Source organism: Pseudomassariella vexata, assembly GCF_002105095.1.
Source record: "Pseudomassariella vexata strain CBS 129021 chromosome Unknown BCR38scaffold_5, whole genome shotgun sequence".
NCBI classification, from domain to species: domain Eukaryota; kingdom Fungi; phylum Ascomycota; class Sordariomycetes; order Amphisphaeriales; family Pseudomassariaceae; genus Pseudomassariella; species Pseudomassariella vexata.
Genome location: NW_024467960.1, coordinates 820,123 through 837,651, shown reverse-complemented (window position 1 = coordinate 837,651; position 17,529 = coordinate 820,123). Strand labels below are relative to the sequence as shown.

General features: G+C 51.2%; 8 protein-coding genes and 1 non-coding gene across 9 annotated transcripts; 3 read left to right on the top strand and 6 right to left on the bottom strand.

Moving 5' to 3' along the window:
- Positions 1-120: 120 nt before the first annotated feature.
- BCR38DRAFT_339067 (FMN-dependent dehydrogenase-domain-containing protein) lies at positions 121-1,835 on the top strand (the record flags this gene model as incomplete). Its single annotated transcript, XM_040855673.1, has 5 exons — positions 121-259; positions 314-837; positions 894-1,351; positions 1,410-1,618; positions 1,675-1,835. The coding sequence occupies 5 exons, from the start codon at positions 121-123 to the stop codon at positions 1,833-1,835; spliced, it is 1,491 nt and encodes a 496-aa protein (XP_040716966.1).
- A 573-nt stretch (positions 1,836-2,408) lies between these two features.
- On the bottom strand, positions 2,409-3,802 carry BCR38DRAFT_465033 (NADP-dependent oxidoreductase domain-containing protein; the record flags this gene model as incomplete). The annotated part of the gene is made up of 4 exons (XM_040862685.1): positions 2,409-3,055; positions 3,130-3,373; positions 3,493-3,604; positions 3,783-3,802. The coding sequence occupies 4 exons, from the start codon at positions 3,800-3,802 to the stop codon at positions 2,433-2,435; spliced, it is 999 nt and encodes a 332-aa protein (XP_040716965.1). The 3' UTR covers positions 2,409-2,432.
- A 2,102-nt stretch (positions 3,803-5,904) lies between these two features.
- BCR38DRAFT_456665 (uncharacterized protein) lies at positions 5,905-6,940 on the top strand (the record flags this gene model as incomplete). Its single annotated transcript, XM_040861947.1, has 4 exons — positions 5,905-6,045; positions 6,083-6,191; positions 6,402-6,560; positions 6,591-6,940. The coding sequence occupies 4 exons, from the start codon at positions 5,905-5,907 to the stop codon at positions 6,938-6,940; spliced, it is 759 nt and encodes a 252-aa protein (XP_040716964.1).
- BCR38DRAFT_170905 (uncharacterized protein) lies at positions 6,695-8,938 on the bottom strand. Its single transcript, XM_040853852.1, has 2 exons — positions 7,611-8,938; positions 6,695-7,558 (listed from the first exon to the last, which is right to left on the bottom strand). Exons 1-2 carry the CDS (start codon positions 8,731-8,733, stop codon positions 6,897-6,899), a joined length of 1,785 nt encoding a protein of 594 aa, XP_040716963.1. The 5' UTR covers positions 8,734-8,938; the 3' UTR covers positions 6,695-6,896.
- Positions 8,939-9,780: 842 nt separating this feature from the next.
- BCR38DRAFT_465031 (quinate permease) lies at positions 9,781-11,816 on the bottom strand (the record flags this gene model as incomplete). Its single annotated transcript, XM_040862684.1, has 6 exons — positions 9,781-10,287; positions 10,345-10,753; positions 10,827-10,988; positions 11,045-11,163; positions 11,237-11,516; positions 11,579-11,816. 6 exons carry the CDS (start codon positions 11,814-11,816, stop codon positions 9,864-9,866), a joined length of 1,632 nt encoding a protein of 543 aa, XP_040716962.1. The 3' UTR covers positions 9,781-9,863.
- A 595-nt stretch (positions 11,817-12,411) lies between these two features.
- Positions 12,412-13,769, top strand: BCR38DRAFT_428964 (glycosyl hydrolase). Its single transcript, XM_040859934.1, has one exon. The coding sequence runs from the start codon at positions 12,518-12,520 to the stop codon at positions 13,712-13,714; it is 1,197 nt and encodes a 398-aa protein (XP_040716961.1). The 5' UTR covers positions 12,412-12,517; the 3' UTR covers positions 13,715-13,769.
- An 859-nt stretch (positions 13,770-14,628) lies between these two features.
- BCR38DRAFT_t148 lies at positions 14,629-14,731 on the bottom strand. The gene has a single exon. It is a non-coding gene; the product is annotated as a tRNA-Thr (tRNA).
- Positions 14,732-15,237: 506 nt separating this feature from the next.
- BCR38DRAFT_483660 (uncharacterized protein) lies at positions 15,238-15,616 on the bottom strand (the record flags this gene model as incomplete). The annotated part of the gene is made up of 2 exons (XM_040863649.1): positions 15,238-15,441; positions 15,521-15,616. The coding sequence occupies 2 exons, from the start codon at positions 15,614-15,616 to the stop codon at positions 15,238-15,240; spliced, it is 300 nt and encodes a 99-aa protein (XP_040716960.1).
- Positions 15,617-16,251: 635 nt separating this feature from the next.
- On the bottom strand, positions 16,252-17,319 carry BCR38DRAFT_340364 (uncharacterized protein; the record flags this gene model as incomplete). Its single annotated transcript, XM_040855784.1, has 2 exons — positions 16,252-16,791; positions 16,858-17,319. The coding sequence occupies 2 exons, from the start codon at positions 17,317-17,319 to the stop codon at positions 16,252-16,254; spliced, it is 1,002 nt and encodes a 333-aa protein (XP_040716959.1).
- Between the last annotated feature and the right edge of the window lie 210 nt (positions 17,320-17,529).

Below are 17,529 nucleotides of genomic sequence, written 5' to 3'. Positions count from 1 at the left end.
GGAGCGACCGGGATTTGGCAGTCGTTTGCGTTGTGCCTTTGTACAATACCTTGAGTCCGGCTGAGTGATACTATGGTTGTTTCCCTTCGGTAAACCATACTAGGCTAATTCGATAGCGACATGGCCGACACACAACGTGTCCAAGTGTCTGTTGCGGAACTCAGCAGACATAACACGAAACATGACTGCTGGATCGCAATTCATTCCAAAGTCTGGGATCTGACCGAGTTTATCGACGAGCATCCTGGAGGCGCCGGCAGTAAGTTCCCGGAATTTCAAGTCGAACAAAGTCATGTGCTAAATCGAAACACAGTTCTCTTGCGATGTGCTGGAAAGAATGCAACGAATGACTACGATCAAGTACACGCTCCTGCTATCTTGGAGGAGAACCTACCAAGCGATAGGTTCAAGGGAATTCTCGAAGAGGCCATCAGTGATATTCCTCCGAAGGGGACTGTCACAGAAGCTCGGCAGAAAAATGAAGCCACACAAAACGAGGAAAATCCTCTACGCAACCCGGAGTTGCATACCCTCATTAGTGCTGCGGACTTCGAGAAAATCGCCCGCACCGCATTAACCCCCAAGACGTGGGCTTTCTACTCGTCTGCCGCTACCGATCTCATCACACACCACCAGAACAAGGCTTTCTTGCGGCGGATAATGATCCAGCCGCGAGTATTGAGGGATGTAAGAAAGGCTGATTTCTCAAGAACGATTCTGGGCAACAAGACCGCAGCCCCGTTCTTCATCAGCCCTGCCGCCATGGCTCGGCTCGTTCACCCAGACGGCGAGCTGGCATTAGCCAAAGCAGCAGCCGCGGAAGGAATAATTCAATGTGTAAATCTAGTTTCAAAAGCCCCATGTCTGTCCATCATTTTCTGACTCCGTATCAGATATCAAACAACGCATCATACCCCTTGGGCAGCATAACCCAATCCACGGACCCGCAACAAACCTTCTTCTTCCAGCTCTACGTCAACATCGAGCGCCAAAAGACAACCGAACTGCTTCTGAAAGCAAGAGATCTAGGCATCAAGGCCATATTCGTGACCGTCGATGCGCCCGTGCCCGGGAAGCGCGAGGCGGACGAACGGATAGCGGCTGTTGCCATCCAGTCTGCTATTAGTGGGGCAACGGCGTCCAACGACAAGAAAGGAGGAGGTCTTGGGCGGCTTATGGCGCAGTACATCGACAAGGCACTCCAGTGGTCCGATCTGGCGTGGATCAAGGAAACCTCAGGTCTTCCGGTTGTCTTGAAGGGCGTTCAGAGCGTTGAGGATGCGAAACTGGCGGTGGAATACGGGGTTGATGGTATTTTGTTGAGTAATCATGGCGGAAGGTCCTTGGATACGTAAGTCGTTCACGCGAATGCTGCATTGGGGGACACGATACTAACTCGTCGAATCTAGTTCGCAACCAGCTATACTGAACCTTCTCGAGCTGCGAATGAAGTGTCCAGAAATCTTCGCCAAACTCGAGGTCTATGTTGACGGTGGCTTTGAGCGAGGAACAGACATATTGAAGGCGCTTGCCCTAGGCGCAACCGCCGTTGGCGTTGGAAGGCCGTACCTGTATTCCCTGGTGTACGGACAAGAGGGAACTCAGCACTTGACTCAGAGTAAGTCGTCCACAACTCAGAAATGGCACTAGAAACTGGGAGCTAACTGTTGACAGTTTTGAAAGACGAGATCGAAGTTTCGATGAGACTGTGCGGACTGACAAGCCTGGATCAGATCAGCCCCGATCTCATAAATACTTCAGATATCGACTACTTGGTGCGGTCGTCAAATAAGTTCCCTGATATTGCCAATACTAGAGGGCGAGCAAAGCTATAAACTCTGTACACGGCGTCACATAATAGATCATCACTCTGCCGCAAACATATATTCATTTCGTAGCTTGTACATAGAGTCTGCATATTTGCAGGCTATCATGCCTACCCTATATTCATCCAGTCGCGTTATTACATATATTCACTTTGTATGTTAACTAGACTCACAATAGATTTTCAAAGCAACCACGATGTTCTGTGCCCCCTTAGGTCGAATAGGGATATCATTCTCTCTCCGCGAATATCTTTGCTCAATGCAAAGAGCTCGTAATTCACAAAATTCTAAATTCCTCCGCTACCCAGAATGAAAAAAGCGGGAAAAGAAGGTCGGGAGAATCAAATTCATACTCGGCGTGATTGTCCTTATCAAATAGACAATTCTTAGCAACAGGCTCTACCGTTGGTTCTAGTGGAACTTGATGTTATAGGAAAAGCATGCGGCAGTATCAACAGCCACAAGCGAACTAAATAATATGGGCGAAGCCCAATCGCGAGTTTGAAATATCAAACCTATTATCGTTTTCTTCCTCACATGTGGAAGTGAGAAGGCCTATTACGACCTCCCTCCTCAAATTAACGCCTCACCCGCACCCGCACCACTTCACAACCCCTCCACACTCCTCGGCCGATAGCCGTCCTCCAGAAACCTACACTCCTCATCCGTCAACTGCAACTTCAAAGCTCCCACGATCTCCTTGATCCTCTTCTCACTATTTAAACCCACAATAGGCCAACACCCCTGCCTCAGCACCCACGCCGTAGCCACCAACGACATACTCACCCCCTTATCCCGCGCAACCTTCTCCACCGCGTCTACAATCTCCAAATTAGCATCGGCAAACCATTTCTTCGTCTTACCATCCGACTCGCTTCTCAGCGTCTTCTCCCCATCACCCCCACCATTCGCAGAAGAAGCAGCAGTGGGCCTGGCCAACATCCCCCTGGCCAACGGACTCCAGGGGATAACCCCCACGCCCGTGGCGCGACAAAAGGGCGGCATTTCGCGCTCCTCCTCGCGGTACAGGAGGTTGTAGAACGGCTGCATCGAGACGAATCCGGTCCAGCCGTTGAGCTTGGCCGTGTATTGCAGCCGCGCGAATTCCCACGTGTACGTGGTGGAGGCGCCCAGGTAGCGGACTTTGCCAGACTGGACGACTTCGTGCAGGGCGCGCATGATTTCTTCTGGGGTGGTCTCGCGGTCGAGGCGGTGTAGTTGGAGGACGTCTTTCCGAGGGGGTCGAGCGTTAGTTTAACTTGCAAACGATTGGTGAAATCAGGGTGCCCCGCAAGTGGCTTACCGATGTAGTCCATTCCTAGACGCTCCAAACACCGGTCCACGGCTTCGAAGATGTGTTTCCGGCTGAGACCCATCTGGTTGACCAGAGGCCCGTCATGGACAGAGGCGGGTCGCGAGCTGTCGTCCATGACGGGGTTGAATATCTTGGTCATGATAACTACTTTGCTGCGCGGTATGTTGAATTTCTTCAGTGCCTTGCCGACAATGACTTCCGACTTTCCGTTGGAGTAGGTATCCGCAGTATCCTGGTTTCAACATCTCGTTACTCTGTCCCCTGGGTGGGGAAGAACGCAGCTGAGCACCGCTGCTGAGGGACTCGGCTTACTCAAGTGTTGATGCCATGGTCATACGCCGACTTGATGACATTGAGACTCTCCTCCTCGTCGAGAATCCACGGCGCGCCTTCCCATTGACTTGTGCCAAAGGTCATGCAGCCGAGGATGACTTTTGAGACCTTGAGGCCGCTGCTTCCCAAGCTGTAAGTCGTCGTGTCAGCATTGGATCATCATAGTCCCTGGAAGGCGAGCTGGGGGGCAACCTCGCTCTCGCTAAGGGCACATACCGAGTATACTCCATTCTCTAGGTGGGGAACTTTTGGCGACTTGCAGTTGCAGAAATGGTGCTGATATCTCGACAAGTCAGTCTGTTGCTCACAGTAAGCAGTTCTCGGCCATGGCAATGTAAATCAACATACTTCACCGGGACGAAAAATATTATTATTATTATTAAATACGCCGTAGGCTCGAAGCCCCCGGTACCTCTGCTAGTACTCCCGTATGTCAAACCGTGCCCTAATGGCTGGACTAAATACATACGCTGCGTCGTCGGTTCGCCCTATTGGCGACTGCGTTGCGTTCACTACCATACTACGTTGGTTCTCAACCTACCAACAAAGTCCCCCCTGAGAAGATCGATGCTATCTGGGCCTTGAAGCTGTCCGACCCGTCCCTAGCAGCCACCTTACAATAGTCCCACTAACTACTGGTTCTCCTGTTGCCGTTGCGAGGTCTCTGCGAGAGTATAGTGGCCGTGGTGCGATAGCGGCCCGTAATCGTTCCCTCGGTCCTTCCAACAGCCCGCAAAAGAGGATTACGTGCTCTGCCGTCTCAGGGGCGTCGCCACAGCGGCATAGCGGCGAGTACACGCCAAAAGCCCCTGTCTTGAATAAGAAAGCTGCTAGTCCTATTTTTTCCGTCCTGATCTGCCACAGCGTAGACGCCTCCAGTCGGTTCAGGCCGAAATATTTGCCCCCTTTCGGTATCTGCATCGAAGGGCCCTCCGGTTCCTCAGCGATGGCGCGTCGCTGGCGATCGTGATGCTCTGCTCCGGTGAGCCATCTCTTCCTCCAGTGGCCGAGGAGGGCAGCCGGGACCTCGCTCATCCACGACGAAAAATAAATAGATCCGAAAGTGTGCAACAGCTTAGAACCCCACCATGCGATGTAATCCCCCGACTATCGAGTGGGGTTTCGTGGAGAAGCTCCCTTTCAATAGACCCATGCAAGTTGAAGACGCATGATGCTGGACAAAGCCGAGTCGGACTTCTTTCCGAGACGCCCGGTCCGTTTTATGATTGGCTCAAGCCGTAATCCCATAACGTACACCACAAGCAAGTTGGCCACACAAGCAAGTTGGCCACTTTTTCTTGGCACCGTACGAACAACCTTGTAATTAACATCTTTACACATACCAAGATAGGATCGAATTGGAAAGAAAGCGACATGATTCTAGCGTGTCAGGCGCTTCAATCGAAACCCGAATTAAGCATCCGACGCGCTGCCCAACTCTACAATGTCCCTCGGTTTCAGGGGGACAGGATACGACCCGGAATATGTGATTTCACAGCTGGATATTAAGCTACATACGCCTACACCTCCTGGGAGCTCGTCTGGCGCCCCCTTAATCTGGGAATCGAAGACTCCAAATAACCCAACCGAGGCGCAATCCCAGTCTGAATACGTTAAAAACAGAATCGTACAGCATCAGAATGGCTCCCCGACGACAATACTTACGGCTATTGACCAATTTTCACGTGGTGCGACGGCTGTTATACATCGGTTAGTTTTACTTGAGGATGAGGTTACTACACTTCGGAAGGTCAATCAAGAGCTAAGCCGTCGTCGAAGGACTAAAAATCGACAGCTACAAGATAGAGGATCTCTTAGTTTACGAGACGCTCAGGACTTACAGTCTCAACGGGATATTGAACAGCAGCTACAGGATGATATACGTGTAAGTCGTCGTCGTACGAGACCGGCCGAACCACGCCGACGGCGCTGTAGGATCTGCGGAGAGCCCGGACATAATGCTCGTACTTGCGAGAATGATAAAGATACGTACGAGGAAGAGGATTCCGATTAGTTTGAATTATTATTTTTTAGTTTAGTTAAGTTATTGAAGTTATTCATACGGTGCCAAGAAAAAGTGGCCAACTTGCTTGTGGGGTACGTTATCCAATTCGGGCAAGTGTGTATGTCGCCCCCTCTCCCGGTCATCGCCCCATCGACGTGGGGTTGGCGAGGAATACAATCGCGGAGAAGTCGTCGGATATTCATCGACGCCGCGCTCAGAATTGTGACCAAGCGCGTTACTTTGCATTGGATCAATTCGGATCGAAATTTGTCTGTTTTGAATTCACAACCACCGCTTATCATGTGTGAAGATAGAGAGTCATATAGAGAGAAGACACGCTTCCGCTTCAGTTCGTTGCTCGTCGAATCATCACTTGCTCATATAGTTATATGTATGTATATATACACATTATTTTATTTCCCTTGATGACCGTCTCCAAACAAGGAAATATCCTCATTACAGGCGCGGCGGGTTTCATAAGCAAGGCCTTGACAATCGCCCTGGTCAAGTCGTCGCCAAATCTGATCTTGACCCTGACCGTCGTCATCGAGCCTCCAGTTCCGCCGGTGGCATTATAGCACGCAAGCTGCATCACCAGCGTAGGTCACATCACTTCTCTCGAGTGCCTTCACAGCCGCCTACCTGCTGCATGGCCTCATGTCAGGCGGCGCCGAAGCCAACCTCAAGCTGGGCTGGAAAGTGCGCTGGGATAGTCATAAACAAGTCACTCCATCCCTACCTTCTCTCAAATTTCAATACAACAAACAGTTACTACACTGAGTTCTACACACAAAAACATGCTAGACCACCTCCGCAAATCTGCCCCCGGAACGACCACCATCTGCCCTAGCTCCCGCGCCGTGACAAGCGAATTCACCACGGCCCTTCCACAATCGAGCAAGGCGCCCAAAAACTCATATAGTCGAAACCTACCTCAACGACTTCTCCCGGCGCGACCTCCTCCGGTTTCCAGCCGTCATCGCGAGCCACTCCCCACTCCGGGGCGAGAATAGCGTTTTTCCCATGACGCGGGACCTGGAGATGTGGGTGTGCAGCCCCATGATGGTGGTGGAGAACTTGGGTTTACGTGAAAGATGTACCTAAGGAGAAGTTTGGGTTGAGCGTAAACTACCCGGGATTACGGCATCGGTGCGCCAGATTCTAGATGCGCTCGAGACGGTTGGTGGGAAGGAGGCGGTGTGGTTGATTGAGGAGGCCAGAAACTCGAAAGTTGAGGCAATTGTGGGGAGTTGGCCGGCGCGATTCGACATTGCGAGGGCGAAGGAGTTGGGCATGGAGGGGTATGGGATGTTGGAGGAGACGGTCACGGCGGTTGCCGAGAGCTTGAAGCAATGGGAGCTAGATTTAATACCACTTTACTTGATAATGCTTGCAATAAGGTTCAATTTCGCCGTCGCTACAAAAGGCTTGGGCTCAAGTCCGATGTTTCAAATGCGGTAGGGCCATTACTCATGTACATGAGCTGCGACGCGCCCAATGTGACGTTGTAGTCCATGAGGAAATTGCTGTCGAAGACCAGCGAGCTGTCCTCAGGGAACATGGACTCTCCAAAGTCGCCGAAGTTGTCGTGAGGTTCTATTCCCATGGCCGGCATCGCGTCATGCCCGAAATGCTGTGCAGACGGTATATTGGATTTCCGTAACGTTAGAATAACCTTCTCGAGCCCGTCGGCCATGAGGTGGACCAGATGCCACTTCCCCACGGCAGTCGATCGATAGAGATCGATGAGTCGTATCGTCAGGTCTATGACCATGCTCCGATCTACCAACTCGGTGTGGATCATGGCTAGTTTGACTAGGAACATGCAAGAAAATGCCGTCATGGAGTTGAGGTAGGAAGGCATGCCGGCCAGTGCGGAATGGATATCGGCGTCTGCAGTCAGCATGCTGACAATGGCGGTTGCGGCATTAACAGCTGAGGCTGCTGAGTCGAGAAAGTACGCAGGAATGGATGTTTTGCGTAGTCCCCGAAACACGTGAGAGTATAAGTACAGAAGCGCGAACTGGTAGTGGAGAAGCACGCCTTTTCGAGGAAAACTGCCGATTTGGTTGTGATGTTCTGTTGGTAGGTCAGTTTCATAGCCTCGATGGGGAACCTAGAGTCATCCTACCTTTCAGGGCTGTAGACCAAGTTCCGAGCCAGCGATCTAGTTGGCTCGCAAAGCTCGCAATCTGACCCAAGTAAACCTGAGGAACGGGTTCGCCAGTATCTGGACCGAATAGCTCGCGAATTTTGTGAACAATATTCAATAGCGCCACTTGCGATACGAGGCGTTTATCTTCGTCGTTGGTCACAGGCGACTGGATGAAGGACTCCCAGCCCTGTACAACGAAGTCGTCACGGATCGTTGGGTTTCTTTGATAGAGGATGGACAAATGCTGGTCACAAACGAAGAGAATGTACCACAAACGTACATAGTCGGCCGCCTCCTCGTTTCCTTCGGTGATGGCACGGCGATAGTGGCTGGTCAGGTTGAACTCGGCGGCACGACGTATTGCGTATCCTGAAACGATCCAGCTGATATCGGAAAGCCAATAACTCGCGATGCAAAGTGCGCGTAAATAGTCTCGGTCGATACTTCTGCTGAAGACAGAAGCAGCCATCAGACGGCGAAACTCCTTGCTGCACACGCTGTATATGGCATTGCTCCGGGGGTCGTGAAGCGCGGCCACGGTAAAGATGCAGACCGAGAGGATACGGCTGCTTCGCCGGAGCGCATCGAGTGTCTTGTGGCGACCGCCGATGCCGTACATGAAATGATCGAGGTGATCCATATAGAGCCGGAACAGTCGTTCCGCATCTTCCAAGGATAGCATGCCTTTGGAAATGAAGTCGTCAACGGAGTTGCTGAGTCGTTTGGGCGCCGCATGTTCCCCTTCTGATGAGTCGGGAGAACGAAGGGCGCTCAGTTTTGTGAGATGGTAGACGGAATGAATGGGTACTTTGGGCAGGTCCTGGTCGTCCTCTGGGGATATCTTGGGCGAGTTATCGCAGGACGGCCCAATCTCATCATCCTGATGTAGCCCCGTAGGCTCCTCGGACGTAGGCGTATTGAGCATCTGCCTCGAGCTGTGAAGTCGTCCTATCGGGGGGAGATTCAGTGACCTCATAACCTTTTGTAAGCCAGAATGCATCATCTCCAGATCCTGCACCATGAACTCAGTGGATCTGTACGATGGAGGCCATGTCAGTGATTGTCGCAAAACCAGACCAAGAAACCATGTAGTGGCCATGTCGCCGAGGTATGGCGCATAAAAAACTCACTGCGACCTTTCGCTAATCAAGGTTTGGAGACTCTTGTTAAGAACACAGCCCAAATCCTTCTCAACGCATCTCTTGCACGGAGGACCCGAATCCTCCATTATACACTTGATCTTGTGTTTCCGACACGCCGCGCACGCCTTCACCTTCCGCGATATCATGGGCACATGCCCCGTCGCCGATGTGCTATTATTGCGATGTCTGACTGACTGCGCCTCGGGAGACAAGGACGTGTTCGCAGCGGCGGAATAGTGTAAACCCATGGGCATCGAGGCCTCACCTGGGTTTGCTTCTTCCCACGAGCGTTTCGCCATTCTGTCGTCTCGGTGATTCCATTCGCGACAACAAAAACAATCCTTGTTTTGGTATGCAGATTCAAGATACTAGACCCCGTTCAACTTTGATGACAAGAGATGAGGGGAAGTTTGGCAACACACGGATTGAGAATCCATCCGTCCCAGCTGGTTCTGTGGCCCAAAAACAATGGGGTCGCTGCCGCCTCCGCATCTAGGCACTCGGTAGTCTGTGGGGCTGATGACAATTCCCGACCTCTTCTCGTGGGATGGGATACGCTGGATGGGCCTGTTTGTTGGGACTTTCATGGTCAGGGCGGTTGGAACAATGCGGACTAACCCGCAAAGTTGAAAATGGGGATGCACTAGATCGCGGGGGATCGTTGTCCAAGTTTAAGGCGTATCCACTCCCTATTTCTTGTTTGGGTCGCCGCCCGTGAGTTGACAGCTCGAGGAGTTGGCATTATACGCAACTGGAGCAAAGATATTCGAGGGGGCAAAAAGGAGAAACATGCAACTGTACTTGTAATCTACTTGTAATTCCTGGTTCAAACTGTACCAATCACCGTTGATCACGCGAGTGTGAAATAGGTTGATAACACCAGAATGATTCTTCACTATCCTCGAGCTAGTTTTGTCGTTGCCTCTCTCTTGTAGCATGGAACTTGAGATCATTGATGTCTTCATGTCGATTCTCTGATTACGATTCCAAGTTGATATAATAGACTGTAATTACCTAGATACCTTGCTATAAAGCACCGAGCCACCAGCAGCGTTTCCTCCTCCCCCTATAAATACACACCAATCGCTCACGCTCTGTTCTCAGCATGAACTGTCACCGACTCGGGCTCTTTCGCACCATGTTCCTCACCAGCCAATTTCTGCACAAACTTATCCTGCACATCATGACGAATCTTATCCTCCTCGGTCGGGTACGCATGACGGAACATGGTCCAGATGGAATTCTGGAATAGATCATCCATCGATTCTATACTTCTTCCCTTGGACTCAGGCATGCAGAAGTACACGAAAATAGCGCCGATATATGTCAGCATGGCGTATAGCAAGAAAGTGCCCCAGCCAAGATGGGTCATCATGCTTGGCGTCGCTTTCGTAATGCCATAGTCGACGATCCAATTGATAAAGAAGCAGATGGACATGGAGAAGGACCGTATGCGCGCGGGAAAAATCTCGGCTGCTACCACGTAGGGTGCAACGGACCATCCGAAGGACCTAGTATCAAGTTATTCGTCCTTGCTCACTGATAATATGCGGAAGGGGAGAGCTTACCATCCAAAAGCGTAAATGTAGATCCAGACGATCCCCACAATGCCGCCCGCCGGCGTCCCACCCGTCGATTCGGGCTTCGCAAACCGCACATAGAGGGCGATATACAGCATAGCAGTTGCCTGGAGAGCGGCACCGACCATAAGGGGGCGACGTCGGCCGACGCGGTCGACGATGAAGGCGACGTAGAGGATCGTAGTAGCGAGCTTAACCAGGCCGTACACTCCGGTTGTCAGTAATGTCAATGAGCCCGACTTGACGCCGATCATCTCGAAGATCTCGGGGGCGAAGTAGTTCAGGGAGTCGGTGCCGGTGAACTTGTGGAAGAGGAAGAGGGTGGTGGCGAGGAAAAGGCGCCGTCGGTTGCTGGGGATTGTGGCGATGTCTTTCATGACAACCCAGTAGTTGGATCCTGTAATTCGAAATTATTTGTCAGCGGGATTCCAGTTATTGATAGGTGGTATGGTTTGGAAGTACGACAATACCTTTTGTAACCTCTTGCTCAGCATCCACTTGGGCACACACCTCAGAGAATTCTTGGATGACGTATGGATGGTCGGCTGGAAGTTGTCGCAGCGTACAGAGATTCGTAAGACCTTTTTCCCTCTGCCCTTTGGAAATGAGAGCTCGTGGGGTGTCGATAACGACTATTGGGTATTAGCACGGACTTGCCTGGGACTCTTCCCAGCTTACAAGTACTTGCAAAACATCATGAGTAAAAGAAAGCCTCCGGGGATGAGCTGTATGGCCAATGCTAGCTTCCACTGCACGTTGCTCGACGTCGACCAAAGCGAGACTTCGTAGTTGGTCCAAAACGCCAAACTATACAAGTCAAATTAGAAAACAACAACTGAACAACAGAACAGAAACTGGGGAAGACATCGTCGAGACTTGCCTCAATGCCAAGATAATACACAAGTTGTAAGTAGTCGTCAAGGACCCACGAACAGACTTGGGCGAGTTCTCTCCCAGATACTGCGGCGCCAACATACTCGTAGCGCCAACTCCCAGCCCCGCGATCAATCGGCCGGCGTAGAACACGCCCAGATGCGCTACCTCTTGCATTGCGGCACCAACCAGGAACAGGAAGCCGAAGATGATCATGGAGTTTCTCCGTCCGAGGAAATCGGCGCAGGGAGCAGCGAGGAGCGCGCCTCCTGAACCACCGGCAGCCACTGCATTAGCATTGTCAGAAATTTCTCGTCCAAAGTAAGCTGAGCATTGGAATTGCACCTACACATGGCTGCGATGTTGCCAGCTCGCGCATCCGCCTCCTCTTCGCTCAGCACATCCAACCCAAAAGCGCGCTTGAAACTAGGCAGAGTGAGGACTCCGCCTATATTGCCTTGATCGAAACCGTAGGAACAGCCAGCCATGGCGACCGCCACCGTCAGGTACCAAAGCCGCCCATTGAAGATCTCCCGGGGGTCTGTCCTCCATTCTGGAGACGCCCAGATCGAAGTACCACCACCCATCTTGGCGGCTAAGAATCTATGCAAGGCTGGAAAGCTTGGGGTTATGTTTTGGTAACACGGGAGACACAAGAAAGGCATCAACAATCCGGAGTATGATGAAGGAGGACAAATCAGAGACGAAGACCACGGCCCGTATCTGCCAAGGGACTCGTTGACTTCGCACTTATAGAGAGTCTGTTGGACCCTGTATGTCGCTTGTGAAATGCGCAATCAATGATTGGACCGTGATATGAAGACATGGGACGATAGTGTACTACCTCATCCTCACATCCCCAGATTTATTCCCCAGATTTCTACCCCAGATGCAACAACTTTGGGAATGGACGCGTGGCATGTGGAGGTGGATCCCAAGGATCCAATTGTGCTTTATTTTTTATGTTTACTTGATTCCTACTCGGCGTCTGTGTACGGACCGAGTTCGACGCGGAAAGAAGTCCGTAAAGCCTCGATGCGGCAGTTGGTGCAATTTGGGGTTGTCTCCGCGTCAAGTTGGTATCAACATCAGGACCTACAGTCTTCAGGGCTGAGACCCTGGAGCGCCAGGTATGTAATCAACCGTAGAGGAGACAGGATTCAAATCAAAAACGAAGGTATTGGCAATTTAAAAAATAACGACTCAGTTCCGAGTATAGTTGAAAGTCCGATACAGATGTGATCTCAAAGCCACGCACCCTATCTCATAATACCTTAACATCACTAAAATGTCATCCACCGCGACCCGGGCCTTGGCATACCCAACAACAGCAATCTCCTCCATCACCAGAGTCGACAACATACCCGCCTCCACGGTGCAATGCCATGCGTCCAATCTTCTCCAACTCCCCGACAAAACCCTCCTCTGCACCTGGTTCGGCGGCACCCAAGAGGGCATCCCGGACATCTCCATCTATCTCTCCCGGCTCGCCCCCGGCCCCTCCTCATCCTGGTCTACCCCCGTCAAGGTGTCCTCAGATCCAACCCGCAGCGAGCAGAATCCAATCCTATTCCGCGACCCCGCCACGGGAACCATCTGGCTCTTCCACACGGCGCAGCCAGCCGGAAACCAAGACGAAGCCGTCGTTATTGCGCGGACGTCCACCGACAACGCCGTCACTTGGTCTGCGCCTTATGAGTTATTACCGGGGCATAAGGGGGCGTTTGTACGGCAACCGCTCGTGGTGCTCGAGGATGGGACCTGGGTCCTGCCCTTCTTTTATTGTCGCACACCGCCGGGCTTCAGGTGGATTGGGAGTGATGATGTCTCAGCGGTGATGCATTCCAGGGACGGCGGGAAGATGTGGGATGAAAAGTTGGTTCCAAATTCGAGGGGTGCGGTGCATATGAATATTGTCAAGCTGCCGTCCAAGAGGGAGTATGTGGCGTTCTTCCGCAGTAGGTGGGCCGATTGCATTTACCGGTCCACGTCGAAGGATGGCATCAACTGGGAGGCGCCGGCGAATATAGCTCTGCCGAATCCTAATTCGGGGATTTGCGCAGCGGCGCTGTCGGGTGGGGAGATTGTCATGGTGTTCAATGACTCCAAGGCCGAGGAGGGGCTGGCGCGGAGAGAGGGGCTTTATGATGATATCGCGCCGGCTGATGACAAGAGGGTGAACCAGCCGGGAGTGGGTGGGAAGTCTGCTGTGTGGGGAACTCCACGGAAAGCCTTGTCCATTGGTCTCTCGAAAGATGATGGCAAGACATGGAAGTACCGGGTGCTGGAAGACGGCGATGGTTTCTGCATGACCAATGACTCCAAGGGGAGGTCAAACAGGGAGCTGAGCTACCCGAGTATCTTCGTGGAGACAGGGGCTGAGAACCAGAGGAGTATACATGTGGCCTACACCTTTTTCAGGCAAAACATCAAGTATATACATATTAGCGACGTTGAGGAGTATGTAAACGGCGAGGGGGCTTAGGCACAGTGATCTCCAATAAGCCTACAAACGCCCCCAATTCCCACCAAAACTCGATCTATTTACGAATACGCTATAATTCGAAATAAAATCGTATAATTATATAAAGAACTTGTATATATAAATTTAGTTATTCTATAAGATTATAATCATATTTCACTAATACTTGGAACTTATATTACTTTCGAGTTGTAGGTAACATAGCCTCTAAAAGTGTTCTTAGAGTACTAGAGTTAACTCTATCCTAAATGAAAGAGATAAAAATATAAAATAATATTAAATACGCCGTAGGTGTTAACCCTCGGTACCTCTACAAGTACTCCCTTAAGGGGCTATAGATGATATAGCGGGCCCTTAAGCCGCGTCGGGCGGTTATACAGGTAAACTTGTAGCCAAACGACTACTAAACCTCCTGTCCCTCCCTAAGTCTGTGCTACAACCCCTGCCTGAACTACCGATAAGTGTGGTAATGTGGCACTTAAATTCGTCCTCAGGGGTGGGATGCTGCTGATGTGCAGAAGATGCTCGACTATTTTTTGTCGCGACAAGTCGTAGTATCTGCTAATTGGGGTTCTCGTCGAGCGTATACATCTCAACCATACGCTCAAGTGGATAGACCGTAACGTGGTCTAGACGCTCGCAAGAATCGCGGCGAGAGGGCGTGCTGCGCGCCTTCTATCGTGAGGGGACGGGTTCGCCGACGAGCGTTATCGGATAGGCGAGGTCCGATAAGGGGCCGGATTAACGATTCGAATTCTGGACCGGCTGTCGAGTTATATTCCGCCGACGTAGTGCTTGACGGTCGACTGGCTAGGATGCTCGTAATCCTAAACTGCACCAATCTCCCTATTATCGCTAGGTAGGCGAAGTCAACAAGGTGGGCAGCGCGCCGTAAGGGTTGACTAAACCCCCTTGTGTGTCAGCTGCGGGATTCGAACCCGCGACTCGTCACCAACCCAAGTGGGCGAGGCTCAAATCGGGACTTATCTACCAGCGAAGTGACCAACTACACCAGCCGACACATAAAAATATAAAATAACTGAACTAGTTTATATGTTAGAACAATATATTTGAAAAATCATGAATAGTATTATTCGGTATTATTAAGAATGATGTATAATTAATAAGAACCTCTTGACAGTAGGTGGGGGGGGGGGGTTACAGGCGGGGGACGGAGACTTTTTGAGTGTCACTATAGCACCAGATTGTTGCTCTTTCGGTTTTAAAAGGTCGAATACACATGAAATATCAGATCAAAAATATCAAGAATTCCACGTTATTGCTTGGATTGGAAAAACTCCTCTTATATTCTAGGATTGGATTGATTCCCCTCGTAATGCCTGTTTCATTTGTCGAGCCCGCAGCTGCCGATACGAACCCTACCTACCCAACCCCATAAAGTCAACACATGCAAACCCGCGGGTGAGATCCCAGCTATCAAATACACTTCAAGAAACTAGGTAAGTACCCCAGAGTTCAAAGCACCTCTCAACTAGCCCCCGATCCTTCTTCGCCACCATATGCTGTTACCGACAAATACCCCCCTCGCCCAAATAGATACTCCAAAACCACAACGCCAGGAACCCAGCGAGGAATATAGTTACGACCGCAATATGAGCCCAGTCACACACGTTGGATTGTGACCAGTCGAGGTTATTTCGCCACGGTAAATCGGTATTAGTGCCGTTGAATGTGCCGTATGGGTACTCTCGTCGCTCACGGCTGGCAAACTTATTAGAGGTGTGTTAGCAATATCCCCTTAAAATGTTCCGTCATGTTCGATAATGATAGCAAATTGCTAGCACTTACTTCTGTGAAGCTTTCTAAGTCGTCGAATAGATTTTCGCCTTCTGACGAGCTGGGATAGTCGGCGGTGCTGTTATTGTCTGAGTCATCTAAGCTCATGGCGATGCATCGATTGATGGGTTGGCTGGGCGAGATAATGCGGGTTGACAACGGTTTGAGAGAGGGACGATTTCTGTTACAAGTCTGCCCAGTAAGGAATATATCTCAAGTTTCGGAATGGGGGTTACCATGAGTTCTGAATATGACTGGTGCAGGAGGGAGTTTGAGTTGGAGTGACAGGAGACGACGACTGTGGTGTCATGTATCGCACGTTTGACCGGGCACTTGCATCATTCACGCTCTACCAGGCGTTGTACAACCCACCGACGGCTGTTACATGGGCGATAAGGGTTATGTGACACTGCTTTACGCCCAACTTTGAAGCTGGTCCAAGGGCTTGCGTTATCTAATTTAATACAAGTTGAAATTGAGCTGTGGCAATACACTTTCAGTTTCGGCAGCTTGTTGAGTAGTCAGCTGAAAATAGCACCTCAACATGGTTCTCCGGGAGATGGCAAGTCTCTTGAACCTGAAATCCAGCGGCCTCAACAAAATCCCGGAGGCAGGTTGATCGTGAATACTTGTGAGCATTACTCCATTCGTCGAGCAGAGGACTCCAATGATTCCAAGCCATCTTTTCATTCAATTATGTATGTTGTTCTATATATATCATCCGTCACTGAGGACCCATTCACTCATTTTCCCCCATTAACCGTTCCCTCCCGCCCCGGCAAGGCTTTCTCCATCTCCTCCAAAACCTTCATAGTCTCCACACTCCAACTCTTCAAGTCCCCCTTCAGCTCCGTATACGGCTTCCTCATCAAAAACAACTCCTCCTTCAACCCCAATTGCCTCCCCACAAACCACCACGCCCCGTACTTAGTGCACGAAATGCTCTTCTTGCACGCCCACTCGGCATTCGCGACCAGATCCTGCAACTCCCGCGCCTCGTCCAGTCTCCCCGCCGCAAAATAATCGTATATTTTCGCCGTCGACTTGGGGAACACGTTGCCCAGCCCCGTCACGCACCCGTTGCCGCCTGCGTGCAGGGTGGGAAGCAGGTAGTCGCTGCTACCGCCGTAGACGCCGAAATGAAGGGGCTCGAATTTGGAGGTTAGACGGGTGAGCTTGCCGACGTTGCCGCAGGTGAGCTTGGTGGCCACGATATTGGGGTGCGAGGCCAGGGAGGCGAGTTGGTCTGAGTCGAGGTCGACTCCTGCGCATACGCCGGGGAACTGTGGTCAAGTGTTAGTCTTCGCATGAGTGAGCTGGTGAAGTAGAAGTATCAGCGGTATCATTACGTTATAAGCGATGATGGGAATAGGACTGCTGTCCGCCACGTCACGGTAATAGGCAAGAATTGCATCTGAGCTCAATGACTTTGCCCAGTAACTCGGGGGTAGGAGGAGGCCCCAAAGGGCACCGGCTTCGGCGGCTTCTTTTGCACACTGAATCGTTTCTACTGTGCTTTGGGCCGAGATACCGGCCACAATGGGATAGTCGGGTTTTCCTAGGTCGGTTACTGCCTTTTTCGCGTTTCGAACAATGGCCGATCGCTCTTCGCGGTTGAGGAGTGCCAACTCGCCGTTGGTACCCAGATATACGAGACCATGCATGCCGCTGTTGACGAGGTGTTGGCAGTGCTTGTACATGGCCCCGTGGTTGACGGGCTGGGATGGGGTGCCATCGTAAAGTGTGATGACAGGGGTGTAGACGCCTGGAGGCAATGGCTTGGCCTTGGCTTCTGATATCTTGGCTCCCATGATCAAGTTCGTGCGCGTATAGCCAGTGTGTGAGTTCGAGTAAGTTTGAAAATAACTGGTCAAAGTGGAAAGGATTCCTTCTCCCATGTTTCTACAAAATGAGAATGTTTTGTCGTTTTGTTGGAGTATCTGTACAGCCGCTTCTCCGCACACTCACCCACTCGTGCCGCATGTGGAGAGGATGGAGCCGTCCCCTCTCCGGGGTTCTCT

Excerpts from the sequence above, each read along its gene's own strand:
- BCR38DRAFT_170905 (XM_040853852.1), bottom strand. The coding sequence starts at position 8,733 with ATGGCCACTACATGGTTTCTTGGTCTGGTTTTGCGACAATCACTGACA. Across the intron at positions 7,559-7,610 it reads TTGGTCTACAGCCCTGAAAG|AACATCACAACCAAATCGGC; the intron begins GTAGGATGACTC and ends ACCTACCAACAG.
- BCR38DRAFT_428964 (XM_040859934.1), top strand. The coding sequence starts at position 12,518 with ATGTCATCCACCGCGACCCGGGCCTTGGCATACCCAACAACAGCAATC.